This window comes from Prosopis cineraria, unplaced genomic scaffold (genome assembly GCF_029017545.1).
Source record: "Prosopis cineraria cultivar Desert tree isolate PC_DT_omini unplaced genomic scaffold, ASM2901754v1 PC13, whole genome shotgun sequence".
Taxonomy (NCBI): Eukaryota; Viridiplantae; Streptophyta; class Magnoliopsida; order Fabales; family Fabaceae; genus Prosopis; species Prosopis cineraria.
This window is the reverse complement of record NW_026555344.1, coordinates 9939489-9954224: the sequence shown is the minus strand read 5'-3', so window position 1 is coordinate 9954224 and position 14736 is coordinate 9939489. Positions and strand designations below refer to the sequence as shown.

The following is a 14736-nucleotide window of genomic DNA, read 5'->3' as shown; positions in this document are numbered from 1 at the left end:
AAGAAAAAGAAAAATTCTCATCATTTTGAGGTAGAGCTCTTTTCCATTTTCATTTTATACCAAGTTGATTCAAACAAATACAAATATTTTCTAGCGACAATTTTGCCTTAAAGAAGTTCTCACAATGGCTTTTAGATGTTAGAAATGACAACTTAGGCCTGTCAAATAATGTTGTAAAACTAGCATTATCTTGAGAATTATTGATAACAGGTTACAAGAATTCTTTTGCATGGTATTGTTAATGTAGTTTATTCATATATATTAGATAATTTCACAATCAATAACTATTTCAATGACATAGCAATACTTGCAACTATAATTACTTGTTACTCAACTCAATAATTACATGTGTTCCTTGTTATCTAGAGATAGTTTTAAATATCTCATTTGTGACTTGATTTATAAATTAACACAAGACAATGACTCATTTGATAATTTATATATTACTGAATTTTTAAACACAATTAATTGCTCTAATCTTCCTCCTCACAAATTGAGTTAGTGCTCCAATAATGCTTTTACAAAACATTGGTCACCTAGCAAGGTTATGCAATGGAACTCATCTTCGAATTAAGCTTGGGAAAAATGTTATTAAGGCAATAACCTTAAATGATTTAAAGTTAGAGCAAAACATGTCTACACATAGAATGCACATGAATCCTTTAAAAAGTATACGATTATTCCGCATGCAATGAAGACAATTCTTTATTATACTTTTTTTTTAATGACTATTAACAAGAGTTAAGGTCAATCATTGAGATAAATATGTTAGCTTATATGCTATCTGGTTCTTATTATAAAATACTTTCAACCTTTTTACATATTTTAAGAAAAGTTGAATTTTTTTCATAATATCACAAAAAAGTGAAATGTACTTTCATTTTTACCCTTAATTTTAAATAATAATACAATTACATTAAATACATTCAATCTAATCAAGAAGGAATAAAATTAAAAAAAGTGGTTTAATTATTGCAATATATTTTATATTTTTAAAAAAATTATTTTTAAAAGGTATGTTATAAATAAATTCAGAGCAAGTATCTATCAAAGCCAGTCATTATACGTGAATAATTATACGTTGCTCTAGTCAAAGTTAGAAATATTGATGAATTAAAGATACTTGTGCATGATGAAAATAACAATCCAAAATCAAGTGCAATTGATCCAGTCTATAGGAAAATATTTCAAAACTTATGAGCCTGACACGTATGATTTCATTATTTTATGTAAAAGTTTATCTACTTTGCATCTTCCTTCATTCCTCATTATCTTTGAGTTAGTTTTCCAGATGGTGGATTTTTGAGTTTGATTATGTTGCTTTTGTGTGATCTATACTGGCATAAGGTATCGATTTTCTAGATTGAGGATGATATTGTCGGATAGCTATTATCGGAAAAAAGAGGAAGATGAGTCGAATTGTTTCTGTGGTTAGGGTAGAAAGAACATTTCATCATTCTTTTGGTATTTTTTTTTCTTAAAAAAATATATTCATCTTATAACATACCAAACAAATACATATAGTCATCATTATATTACATTCCATTTCCTATGACTCAATGAACCAAATGGGCACTAAGACTTAATCCTCAATCGCGCTTAATTAAGAAATGAGAAAACCAAGGTCAATAAAAAACTTTGGATACAAACAGCTAAATAGCTCTTGATCAAGCATGGTGAAGAGGGCTGAAGGGTCACCAGGGTCATGAAACAAATCATCTCAAGATATGATTTTTTTTTTTTACTTCTTTTTTCCCCAGTAACAATTGCCCTTAACTTTGATAACCTTGAAAGCTCATGCTTGCCTATTGTTTTCTGTATATGATGTTGCATAAGGATAAAATTACTACAACAGTTACATGAAAAAAATAAAGGAAAAACATACATTTTGATTCCTGTACTTTGATCATATTTTATTATAGGTTCTTATATTTTTTTTTAATGTTATGAGTCCTTATACTTTCATTTTTTAATATTTTAAGTCTCTAAATGAACAAAATAAATAAAGTGTAGGAACTTTAAATGAATGTAAAACATTAAAAAATGAAAGTGTCTAAACTTATATTAAAATACGAGCAAAATGTTGGAACCAAAAGATATATTTTTTTAAAAATAAAATAAAATTACTGCAACAGTGAACTTAAACATATTATTGGCAAAATTTATTATGATTATCTAAAATTAAAAAATTGGATATCACAACAGCAGCTTTAAAAAGAAAACATTCTCGAATCGTCCATTGTCTTCTCTCTCTTCCACTAAGAGTAACAGCCATTCCGAAACACAGATTATTACAGCATCCCTTCTGACTTAGGTTTTGGTGTCTTATTGTTCATGCTTTCCACTTAAAAAAGGAGCTCAGGCCTTGAAAATGTCAACTGCTTACATGATGATTATGACAAAAGCACAAAAAGTCCGTTACTTTCACACCCTTTGTTTTTTCTTTTTTATTTGGCCAAGCGGCTATTTTTGCAGGTGAAAATGAAAATGTCAACTGGGAGAACACTGTTTATTTCGTCAGTGCGCCCCAGTTGAGTGCTTGAAAATGTTATGCTTGTACCACACAGAAGGATTACGCCTGCTAGTCTCTGCCACCAACTTCTTGTCTGTCTCCTTCCAAAAGGGCATTCAATTCAGGTTTAGTTGAGAATCTACTCATCTTCTACTCACATTTTTCCTCTCCACAAATTATTGCATCTATTGAATGTTTTTTCTTGTACTGGTATTTCCACCTAGACCCATGCCTTCTTCTTCAATGTCAAACACTAGGGCGTTCTCATTCTCAACGACCTAAATAGATGACAGTGAGAGAAAGAGGGCTTCTCATTCATGTTTTCATATGACTGTATCACTATCAAGGAGCTTTTTCAACATACTCAACATGGTTTTCATCGGGGCATTATTGTTCATCTTCCTACTTCAACACCCAGTTTCAATATTTAGTCTCACCTATCCTAGGGATCACCATCCTTCTCATTCCCTTCTCACAGATAAGGATGCTCTTCTGGAGTTCAAGAAAACAATTATATTTGATCCACATTCCACACTTTCTAACTGGGATGAAGCTGTTCATGTGTGTAATTTCACTGGTATTAAATGCGATAAATTTCAGCACCGAGTTACTGAACTGATCCTCGCCGAAACTCATCTTGTGGGGTTGCTTTCACCCTTCCTTTCCAATCTCACTGGACTGCACACCCTTGACATTGTTGACAATCAATTATTTGGCAATATTCCACCAGAACTTTGCTCCCTTAGTCGCCTCCATAGACTCCATCTTGAGGGGAACAATTTGCATGGTTGCATACCAGACTCCTTTTCCCAGCTTTCCAGACTTAATGTGCTGCATATCAAAGATAACAACATAACTGGTTCACTTTCACCATCTCTTTTCTCCAATTGCACACTAGAAATTGTGGACCTTTCTAGCAACTTCCTCAGTGGTAAGATCCCTGAAGAGATTGGAAACTGTCCAGGTCTGCTGAGTCTCAATCTATACAACAATCAATTTACTGGACGGATTCCTCTCTCTCTTACTAATCTGTCACTTGTAAACTTAGATGTAGAGTACAATCTATTGTCTGGAGAATTGCCCTTAGAGTTTGTCAGCAGTTGTCCTGAACTTCTTTACCTACATTTGTCATACAACTATATGGTAAGTCATGATCATAATACCAATCTTGATCGATTTTTTGCTGCTCTTAGAAACTGCAGCAGTCTAGAGGAGCTTGAATTGGCTGGCATGGGCCTTGGAGGAACGTTCTCCAATACCGTTAGTCAAGTTGGCATAAAACTAAAAAGTTTACTGCTGCAGGAAAACCAAATATATGGATCGATCCCTGACAGTGTATCAAAACTTTCCAGCCTTATGATACTAAATTTAACATCTAATCTTCTCAATGGAACTATTTCACCGGAGATCAGCAAGTTGTCAAACTTGGAACAACTTTTCTTATCAAACAACCACTTCAAAACTGCAATTCCAGAAGCACTGGGCAACTGTCTAAATCTGGGTCTGCTGGATCTGTCGCACAATGAATTTTCAGGAGGGATTCCAGAAAGTCTGGGAAAGTTGGGACGACTAAATTCTTTGTTTCTCAACAATAACCATCTGACTGGGAAAGTACCTTCTACAATAGGCCAGTGCATTGGTCTATATAGGCTTGACCTGTCTTATAATAGGTTATCAGGAAGCATCCCACCAGAACTCACAGGCCTGCATGAAATTAGAATTTTCATAAACCTCTCAAATAACCAACTAGAAGGTCCCCTGCCAATTGAGCTCAGCAAGCTAGAAAAGGTTCAAGAGATGGATTTTTCGTCAAATTACCTAATAGGAAATATCTTCCCCCAGATAGCAAGCTGCATTGCTGTATCGATGATTAATTTTTCAAACAATTTTCTACAAGGTGAGCTTCCCGAATCCTTAGGTGAACTGAAGAACCTCGAAACTTTTGATGTTTCACAAAACAAATTGTCTGGATTGATCCCCAAAACTCTTGGTAAAATTGATACACTTTCTTTCCTCAATCTATCATATAACAATCTGCAAGGAATGGTTCCATCTGGTGGTATCTTTGATTCATCGTCAAATTTATCATTCTTAGGAAACCCACATCTTTGTGGAACAATTACAGGCAAACTATCATGCTTTGAAAAGAGACATTGGTTCAGAAATCGCCTATTCTTAATTATTTTCATCTTGGTCATCTTCATAATCTTGTCAATGATTTTCTGCATAATTGGATTTAAGTGTCTTGAAGTGATTATTTCCAGCCAGGGAACTGACTTAGCTGGCAAACCAGCTAAGCGTGAACTAATAAGTAACTTCCCAAGAATCACATACCAGGAACTTGCAGATGCCACTGGAGGATTTGATGATCAGAGACAAGTAGGATCAGGTAGCTATGGACGTGTCTACAGAGGAGTTCTTCCAGATGGAACACCAATAGCAGTCAAGGTGCTGCATTTGAAATCTGGAAATTCCATCAAGAGGTTCAACAGAGAATGCCAAGTTTTAAAGAGGATTCGGCACAGGAACCTGATAAGGATTATCACTGCATGTAGTCTACCTGAATTTAAGGCTCTTGTTTTGCCTTATATGGCTAATGGGAGTTTGGAGAGCCGCCTCTATGCTTCTCCTGGATCTTCTGATTTGAGTATCACCCAGAGGGTGAATATTTGCAGTGACATAGCAGAAGGGATGGCCTATCTGCATCATCATTCTCCAGTCAAAGTCATTCATTGTGACCTAAAACCAAGCAATGTTCTTCTTAATGATGACATGACAGCTGTAGTTTCAGATTTTGGGATTGCAAGGTTAATTATGAGTGTTGGAGGAGGAAATAATGGGTTTAATGATAACATGGGGAGCTCCACTGCAAATTTGTTATGCGGGTCTATCGGATACATTGCACCAGGTATTTAATTTAGATCTTGCCTCAGTAATCAGCATTTTACAAGAATCTAAGATTACTTAGAAGTTTTTTCTTTTTTTGGTGGGTTTGGGGAGAGGGCAGAAGAGATCATTTAGAGGAAACATTTGCCTGTAGACCTAACTGCCAGTTGATCACTAAATGTGCAAAGAACAAGTATAAAGATCATGCAGGTTAGCTTTTCTACAACATGACAGCAACAACACATTACCACAAGGCACAAGCATCCCAATAAAACAAAATTTTTCCTGCTTTTTTTTTAATCAGAACAGTCGTTCTGCTTTGTTAAAACGCCATTATCTGTTTCAGAGTCATCAACATCATTCTATAATTTCCCATGCAGAGTACGGATTTGGATCAAATATATCAACAAAAGGAGATGTGTACAGCTTTGGTATTCTAGTTCTTGAGATGATGACTAGAAAAAGACCAACAGATGACATATTTTCTGGTGGCTTAAGCCTGCACAAATGGGTAAAATTTCATTATCATGGAAGGTTAGAGAAAGTGATAGACCCTGTCTTGGTTACTGCTTCAAGAGATCAGTCTCATGAGGTAAAAAGAATGCAAGGAGTCGCAATTGGAGAGCTAATTGAGCTGGGGATCCTTTGCACACAGGAATCACCATCTACAAGGCCTAGCATGCTTTATGTAGCCGATGACTTGGATCGTCTCAAGAGATACCTTACTGGGGATATAACTAGGACTTTTGCCTCATCTCTTGGAATTTCATCTTCTACTACAGATGATTTTTGAAAGTTTTTCTATGATGTAGTCTTGAAGTAAAATTTCAAGGAGTGTTAATGGAATGGTCCAAATGCTGTTAGTCATTATTTTGTATTGACGTTAGCTGTCTAGTTTTCCAAATACTCTTTGTCCTTGTGTTATTTTTCCAGTTATGACAGCCTTAAAACTAACATGTTTTCTAACTAGTAAATCCATAGTTGTCGGAAGGTATTAGCCCTCAATACTTTATGCAACTTCAATTTCAATAATTGCGGTAAATGAAAGTATGCTGAAGAGGGAATGTCATCAGAAAAATTACAAAAGGCTTCCTTCTCTGTTCTGGCCTGTTTTCTAGTGGATTCATTTCTAGTTAATATGAACAAGCTAAGTTGAATAGATACGGGTACCGGTATCTAATATGATACGGCATGATACAGCGATATGACAAATTTTTAAAATTTTAGGATATGGACATGATGATATTTATAATATATATTTTAACATTTTATGATATAAGTATATGTATTTTGATTTTTAAACAAGAATTTTTAAAGTAGTATAAAAATATTTATAACAATCAACTAAAATATTAAGTGTTTTATTAAGTTTTTAAGTAATATAATAAAAAATTATTGAAAAAAATTATATGACAAATGTTAAAATATCGGATGCATATCCAGAATTATTTTATAAGTATTGTATTGAATATAAATTCATTTACTTTTTTGAAGCATCCGTGTTTCATAATGAATAAGTTTAAGTGCAAGGAGTGGATTTCCAAGATGCAACGCAAATGTGTGTGTCTGTGCGTGGGCGCGCGCTGTCTCTCCCAATTTATCATTAATGATAAAATCATTCCACTTTAGCATTGCAGCAAAGCCACAATTTGCCCAGAACTGACCACTCTCAAGTGGACAGTTGGAGATGCAAAAGAAAAAGAAAAGGGAAGCCGGGATACAATATTCATAGCGCCTTCATGCAAAGCCACCGTATTTTAGAAGGGCCCAAAAATTGTCTGTACATGTTTGTGCATGTGTGTGTATTTATAGATATATTCATTCAGCTATAGCTTAAAAGCATCATGGAGTGAAGCGTCCCAGGAAAAAAGATAGAAAGGAGACCAGTATTTCATTGCTCTGTCCACTGTATTATCTAGGGCCAGTAGCTCGAACTATATAGACTTTTTTAAGAGGATAGAATACTCCAAAAGTTAAAAATCAGGTTTAGCTATATGAATTTTTTTAAGAAGGTATGATACTTTAAGTTCGATCTAAATAAACCCACCTCGAATTGAGTCCATCTATTAAAATTTTTAACTCTATATGTATAAAGAGTTAGTACTTTTAGCCAAATCTGATCGGCCAACTCGAACCCTAGCTGAAAAAAATTAAGATTGAACTTTGCCATATGAGCTTTTTTAAAAGGATATGATACACCAAGTCCAATCAAAATTGAGCCCGACTTGAATAAGTTTGGTCTGCTTGAATTACTGGCTCTAATATTATCTTGTTTTTTTTCCCCTCCTTTTTGTCAATTGCCATTAACAAAGACAAAAATTACCTCCGAACTGGTATTGATAACTAAATTTCTAATAATAGTTATGTAAGGATCAACTAGTAAACTTTCACAGGCAAAATTTCCAGCATGAATGTCAGAATTAGACGATGCCCAACTTTTACATTTAGCATTCTCTAGACAACTGATTGTCGTTACTGGAGATCCTTCACCAGTACACCGAGAGATTTTCCTTCAAAACTTAAATTGTCTCCCTGACTTAGCGGGACAAAAAATTACTGGAGAAATGGGAGCAAAAGGAAAACTCATCATTTGAGCTGATTCAGTTCAACGCGGGGTAAAAAACACGACCTGCACTTCAAACGATGAATTGCCCACCAAATCTGAAATCCCTGTGTTAATTTTGAACTTGTAATCGATCACAATTTTTTTAAGCCAGTAATCTACTTTTTTTTTTTTTAATGTTTCTCGTTAATATTATATATTAATAAAATGATATTTCATCAAAAAGGAGTGAAAATTTATTTAATCTCATCTTATAAATTTGATCTTCTAAAATAATATTGGAAAAACATTATTTTTTTATCTCTATACTTTACTTAAATTTTGTTATAGGTCTACAATTTTTTAGTGTAGTATGTCTCTGCAATTTTTTAGTGTTCCTATAATTTTAGAAGAACATTGAAGTGGTACAGACAGTAATAAAATTGCTAACAACCCATTAATACAGTTAAGTTTGTGTTAATGTATTAAATGAATATTTAGTTAAACTTTTTAATGAACAAAATAAAGTTAAAAAAGCTACATTAGATTAAGAAAAAGAAGACTAACATGGAGTTAAAAATAAAATTTCAATTTAAAATACCTATAAAAATATCTTAAAAAATATTTAAAATATATTTTAATATTGATTTTTAAAATTTAAGACTCACAATTTTTTAAAAAAAAACAAGAGTCATCTATATTTTTTTAAGTATCCCAAAAAATATATTTTACATTTTTTATAGTATAAAAATAACTAATTTTAAATTAAAATTAAATTTTTTTATAAATTCATACCCACCTACCCCACACGAATTATTAGTTTTAGTGGGAAAGACATAAGTTTGAGAGCTTCAATTTCTCCCATTGCCCTTTTCTTTTAATCCTTCAAGCTTCATTCATAGATTGGTTGCTTGAATAAACTTCAACTTATAAAAAAAAGAAAGCTAAGCCCAATCACAACATCTTTAATCCTATTCGAGCTGTTTGAATTGCCAAATATTTTAATTTTTTTAAAAATTAATTCTTACTTTAAAATTAGTTTTTTATATTATAAAAAATGTAAAATATATTTTTTGGGATAATTAAAAGATGTACTCATTTTTTTAAAAATTTCTGTTGTTAAAGTTTAAAAATCAAAATTGAAATACATTTTAAATATTTTTTAGATATTTTAAGTTAAGAGTTTTTTTTTAACTCTAGGTCAACATTTTTTCATTTGACGTGGCTTTATTTTAAATTTATTTTACTTATTAAAAAGTTTAACTCAACACTCATTTAATACATTAGCACAAATTTAATGGTGTTGGTGGATATGCCAGCAATCTTAATATTATATATACCACATCAACGTTTCTCTGTAATTATAAAAACTAATGTTATAGATGAAAAAAAAGTATAAAGACATAGAGTATTGAAAAAAATATCACAAAAATATTGCTTTATTTCTTGTGAAAAAAGTTTAGATGGGATAGATGCTAGTAACCCACTAAAGTCAGGGAAAACTTGGAAAAATTATAAATCACCCACCAATGAATGTCTTGTATTAGTTATCAAGATTCAAACCCTCATTCTAATGAGATAAAGGCTAAGTTCTTGACCTACTGTGCCATGCCTTTGTTGGCAAAATATTTCATCATTTTAATATAGAGTGGAGTGCAATAACATTCCTTTTATTTTGCTAAAATTATAGTAGAGTTTTTTCTCTGTTTGAAAATCTATACTTTAATCTAGTTTTTAAAACGGCTAAGAATATTTTATTTAAAATTTTAAAATATTTAATTTTTTTATCATTATGTTAAAAATATTAAAATTATTAATTTGCTCTTATAATTTAACTGTGTATTCTCTCTCCAATTTAAAAAAATTTAAAAAATTAAGTATGTGGATATTTAAAAATATAATTTTATATTTTAAAAAAAATAATAAAATTGAAAAAGTAAACAATGCTTACTCTGGTCAAAAATATAAAATATTTTTAATTGAATCTCACCCCCAATAAAGTAGTTACCTACTTTTAAAAGTAACCCTATCTGTTTATATTTATCCCTATTAAATATCCTACAATAACTATAAAGTCATTATCAATAGAGCACCTTTAAAATAAAAGGCAATGATTACATATCAAAAGACTAAAAATGTCTTATATTTTTTAACATTCAATTCTTTAAAAAATACCTTAAATTTTTGAACGGAGGGAGTATTAGGTAATTTATTATATTAAATAATTATTCTATTTTTAGCTCAAAAATTCTTATTTCATTAATTTTTTTAATTGTGTGTTTGAAATATTATTTTAAATTTTAACCAAATTTATGTATTTAATGTTTTTTAAAAACTAAATGAATATGTTTACAAAATGAAAAAATAAAATATACATTAAAAAATAAAATATATATGCATTAATTTTTTTTGATAATTTGAATAATTTTTAGATAATATTTATATTTAAAGAGAGGGTGCTTTGGTTCAATATTTGTAACTTGTTTGGTTACTAATGGTTGGGTGGATTAAAATAAAATCTCTAAAATATAAAGGATGTTTGTGCTTTGTAGCAATTTATATTAGGAGAGGTATTTATATGTTTCAAATAGAATAGAAGTATTTATAATTAAGAGAAAATAGAGGAGAGATGGAAATATTTTACTCTTTAGTGTGTGTGTGTGTGTTGGGGGGGCGTTAAAAGGTGAATTTGCCATTAAACTATAGTTTTAGGAACATTTCAAACTTTACATATAAAATTCAAATTTTCATTGCAAGGATTTAATGTTAAGATACGATAAGATTTATTAAAAAGAAATTAAATTTTAAAGGCTTGATTCTTTTTTTTGATAAATTTAAAGACTTAATTCTGAGACACATTTTTTTAAAAAAAATTGTTAAAAGGTGTTTTTTGGGGGTGGGGGAAGGCTGGCCCAAAAAAGGGTCAAAGAAGATTAAGAAAAGGGCACATGTATCATGTGGGCCTTGGCCCACAAACTAAATGATATATCCCCTTCCCCAACCCTGGAAAGCTATTTCCGCATTTCATTTACTGAAGGAGGGCGCAGCGTTTCGGAAACCAGGGTGGCGAGTGGGCAGGTGAGGATGTGAGGAATTTTTGGATTTTGCTTTATAATAGGATATTTTAAGAGTGATTTTAAGCTTTTTAAGATTATATAAGTATCTTAAATTTTTTTTAATTGTCTTTTTTCTTCTGATTTTTGAATTGTTGATAGTGAAAAATTTAGGATTTGATGGATTTCAAAATTTTGATTTGTTTTTATTGATTATTTAGATTAGATTTTAATAGAGCTAATTAGATAAGAATGAGAATTTATATGATTTAGATTTACTCAAATAATTACTTTGGAGAATTTAAAGTTAGGTTTCAGTTATAAAAATTATGATTCATAAATATGTTAATAGTTTGTTTCGAATTGAATGGCTTAGTCATGTTTATTGGAAGTTATATTGAGGATTGATCGGTTTTGTTGATTGAACTTAAAATTTGCAAAGTTGATATTTTGGCTAAAAAAACTGTATAGAAAATTGGAGATTTGTATTGTTTTGAGCTTGTAGATGTTAATTTAGAATTGGAGAATGATTGAGGTCTTTTGCACAGCAGCGTTGTAAATTTAAAACTTAATTATATATATAGATTAAATTATGTTTATTGTTGACATTAGAACATGCTGTTTTTTTTTTTTAGTTTCAAAAATTCAAAATTTATCAAACCCTAGGTTTTTCACCATCAAGAATTTAAAAATTAAAAGAAAAAAATAATTTAAAAAAAGTTTAGAATATTTATATAATTTTAAAAAATTTAAAATTATTTTTAAAATATTTTATTATGAAGCGGATATCAAAAGTTCCCCACATGCTTGCCTGTATCCTCGCCGGCCGAAGTCCGAAGTTTTCAGGGTCGTTTTCAGTTCCTCATCCACGTGGCTCTGTCTCTCAAGTCTCAGGGTTTGTTTCAGTCTCTCAGTCCCAAGTCTCTGTCGGCAGTAAGATGTTGAATTAATTCTGCAATTTGCAATTCAATGCTTGTCTTTTTAATTTAAATAGGTCTCGCGATTGAAACTTGAGAAGAAAGCTGTTCTGCTTCTTTGTAATTTTTCCACTTCCAATTGATTTGCTGGAACAACGTTGCCATTTAATAGCTCATTGAGCAGACAAGTTCATTTACATCTTAAACTGAACAAAGACGCACATTGGATTCTTATTTCCAAGTGATTGATATTGGATTGCTTGAACTTTGAATGTTGATTTGGTTGTAATATTTAGAATTTGATAATAATATTTTTGATTTTTAAATTTTAAATGACATTCTTGTGCTTATATAAAAATTTGATTAATAGCTTTTAGATGTATATTATTTAAAATATATTAATTTATTGATAATCAATTTGATCCTGACTGGATCATTATTGAATCTTAAACCATTACTTTTGATGACTGGTCAAGTTTTTAAAACTCCCCATGAAATGCAGGAATGGCTTTAGAATGTTGAAGACGGTGGTGCTGTTTCTGGTTCTAGAAGAAAGCAAGTTGTGGGGAGAGTTTTTAGAGATGAGAATGGCTCATGGATTGCTGGGTTTTCTCATGAAATTGGGAATTGTTGCCTTGTTGAAGCTAAGGAATGAGCTGCACTCAAGTCACTTAAGCTAACATGGGAGAATCTGATTCTAAGCTTCTCATGGATTTGATACAGGAAAAGAAAAGGGCCATGCACAGTGCACCTCTATTAAGTGTGTGTTTCGATAAGAGAAATAATTAATTTTTTACTTCAAAATTAAATTTTTTGACCAATTTACCCAAACAGTTAAAAAAAAGTCAAAAATCCAAGATGTGCGTTTTCCTTCCATCAGCTTTCTGCAAAATATTGATTAAAAGTGTTGGAAAAAATTATAAAGAAAGATCTAAAAAAAATTATAAAAAAGATACAATATTAAATAAAAATAAAATTAAATTCTTTTTTTTTAAATTTTTTTTCTTAATAAAATTCAAATTTTGTATCCTTAAAAGATTGATGTTTGGTATTTAAGAATGAAATTATATAGTAATTTATATAGATAAAATTAATTTTAATTAAATTATTTAAATATTTTTAATTCTGTTAAAATTAATTTTAAAAAAATAGTATTCAAACAGATTGTGTTATAAAATAATCAATTATAATTAAAATCTATTACTTAATTAATTATTTTTATAATTTATTATACTTAATTAAAATTTAAACGGTAGTGAAGAATTTGAATTGTCTTGATTAATTTACACGGTTTAGATTTTATTTTTTTTCACATTTTTAAAATAAAAAATATTATATAAATTATAAAAATTTAATAAATTTATTCATCTATTTAAATAGTTTAGATTTAATATGAATGTGTATATGTATTAAATTTTTTATAAATTGACTTTTTAAATATATTTTAAACGGTATAGGTTTAATATTAAATTTTTTTATAATTTTTGTAAATTAAACATAAATTACTCATATTAAATCTGGACTATTTAAATATATGAACAAATTTATTAAAAATTTTGTTAATTGATATACTTTTTTGTTTTTAAAAATGTATAAACAAAAAAAATAAAAAGATGAAGGTTTTACCTTGGAGGAGGGAAATCCGAAACTTTCTCCAATTTAATTGGGATGTTCAGGTTAGGAAAATTTCAGGTGCAGAACACGATAGCTGATATGTTGGCACAATAAGCGCTTGGATCTCAATTCCCTTTGTTTAATTTCATGTAATTAGGGCCTAGCCCTTCTTCCTTACCCAAAAAATTAATGCTTTTTTATCTTCTTTCCCATTTTATCAACAATGACCTTTAAATAATTTATTATTATATTTTTTTTCTAAAAATTGTGTCTTAGAATTAAATTCTTAAATTTTAACATTTTTTAATAAATTATTTTTTTCATTTTTCCCAAATAATTACATGTAAATTTTTAACAACTATGGAAAAATCTCATCTTAATTCTTAATGTTAATTAAATCCAAAAATTTGTAGATTAATCTCAACTAAATTACTAAATACTCCCTCTATTAAAAAATATAAGATGTTTTTAATTAAATTTCACTTCCAATAAAATAGTTACCTACTTTCAAACTAACTATATCTTTTCATATTTATCTCTATTAAACACCTTAAAATAAATCTAAAGTCATTATCAATAGAGGTACTTTTAAAAAAATGTAATGATTACACCTCAAAAAATTAAAAATGTCTTATATTTTTTAATATTTAACTCCTCAAAAAATGTGTTATATTTTTTAACGAAGGGAATATATAATATGATTTGAATCTCCTATTACTTATTTAAATGATGAGAGGTGTTAAATTTTGTTAATAAAACAAAGAAAATTAATCTACAATTCTTTTAATTTTTTTCAATTTTAAATTAGATCTTGTAATTTGTTTTGTTTTAATCAAATTTTTAATTGATTAAATATGTCAACTCTTAGGGATTAAAGTATTTACATTTTTTCTTTAAAAAAAATCATGGACTCTATATATTTTTTTTAAAAAAATCAACGTTAGAATAATTTCATAATTTGTATGATTCAAAATTTACACATTTAGGTTATATTTTCTAAATAACTTTTATATATATAGAATTTTCACAAAAAATTAATAAAAATATAAACACTGTGTTAAATTAAATTTTCTTTGATTTTTTGTCTAAAAATATTGAATAATTTTTATAAATTTTAAAATTGTTTTTATTTAAAAAATTAATAATTTTAACCTTTACTAATATATTTAATCAATTAAATTAAATTATAAGAATTTGATTAAAATAAAATTA

At 29.4% G+C, this 14736-nt stretch overlaps 1 protein-coding gene across 3 annotated transcripts; it reads left to right on the top strand.

The window, feature by feature from the left end:
• The first annotated feature begins 2666 nt into the window (after positions 1-2666).
• LOC129291644 (putative leucine-rich repeat receptor-like serine/threonine-protein kinase At2g24130) lies at positions 2667-6304 on the top strand. 3 transcript variants are annotated; one of them, XR_008588738.1, is made up of 3 exons: positions 2667-5420; positions 5520-5608; positions 5779-5819. XR_008588738.1 is itself a non-coding variant. In XM_054929123.1 (3 exons), the coding sequence occupies exons 1-3, from the start codon at positions 2840-2842 to the stop codon at positions 6189-6191; spliced, it is 3090 nt and encodes a 1029-aa protein (XP_054785098.1). In that variant the 5' UTR covers positions 2667-2839; the 3' UTR covers positions 6192-6304. The 3 variants fall into 3 exon arrangements, 2 of the variants coding, with proteins under 2 accessions (XP_054785098.1, XP_054785099.1); XM_054929123.1 differs by having other exon boundaries at positions 5513-5608; positions 5779-6304; XM_054929124.1 differs by lacking the exon at positions 5520-5608 and having other exon boundaries at positions 5779-6304.
• Positions 6305-14736: the final 8432 nt, after the last annotated feature.

Excerpts from the sequence above, each read along its gene's own strand:
- LOC129291644 (XM_054929123.1), top strand. The coding sequence starts at position 2,840 with ATGACTGTATCACTATCAAGGAGCTTTTTCAACATACTCAACATGGTT. Across the intron at positions 5,421-5,512 it reads TATCGGATACATTGCACCAG|AGGGCAGAAGAGATCATTTA; the intron begins GTATTTAATTTA and ends GGGTTTGGGGAG. Across the intron at positions 5,609-5,778 it reads CAAGTATAAAGATCATGCAG|AGTACGGATTTGGATCAAAT; the intron begins GTTAGCTTTTCT and ends TTTCCCATGCAG.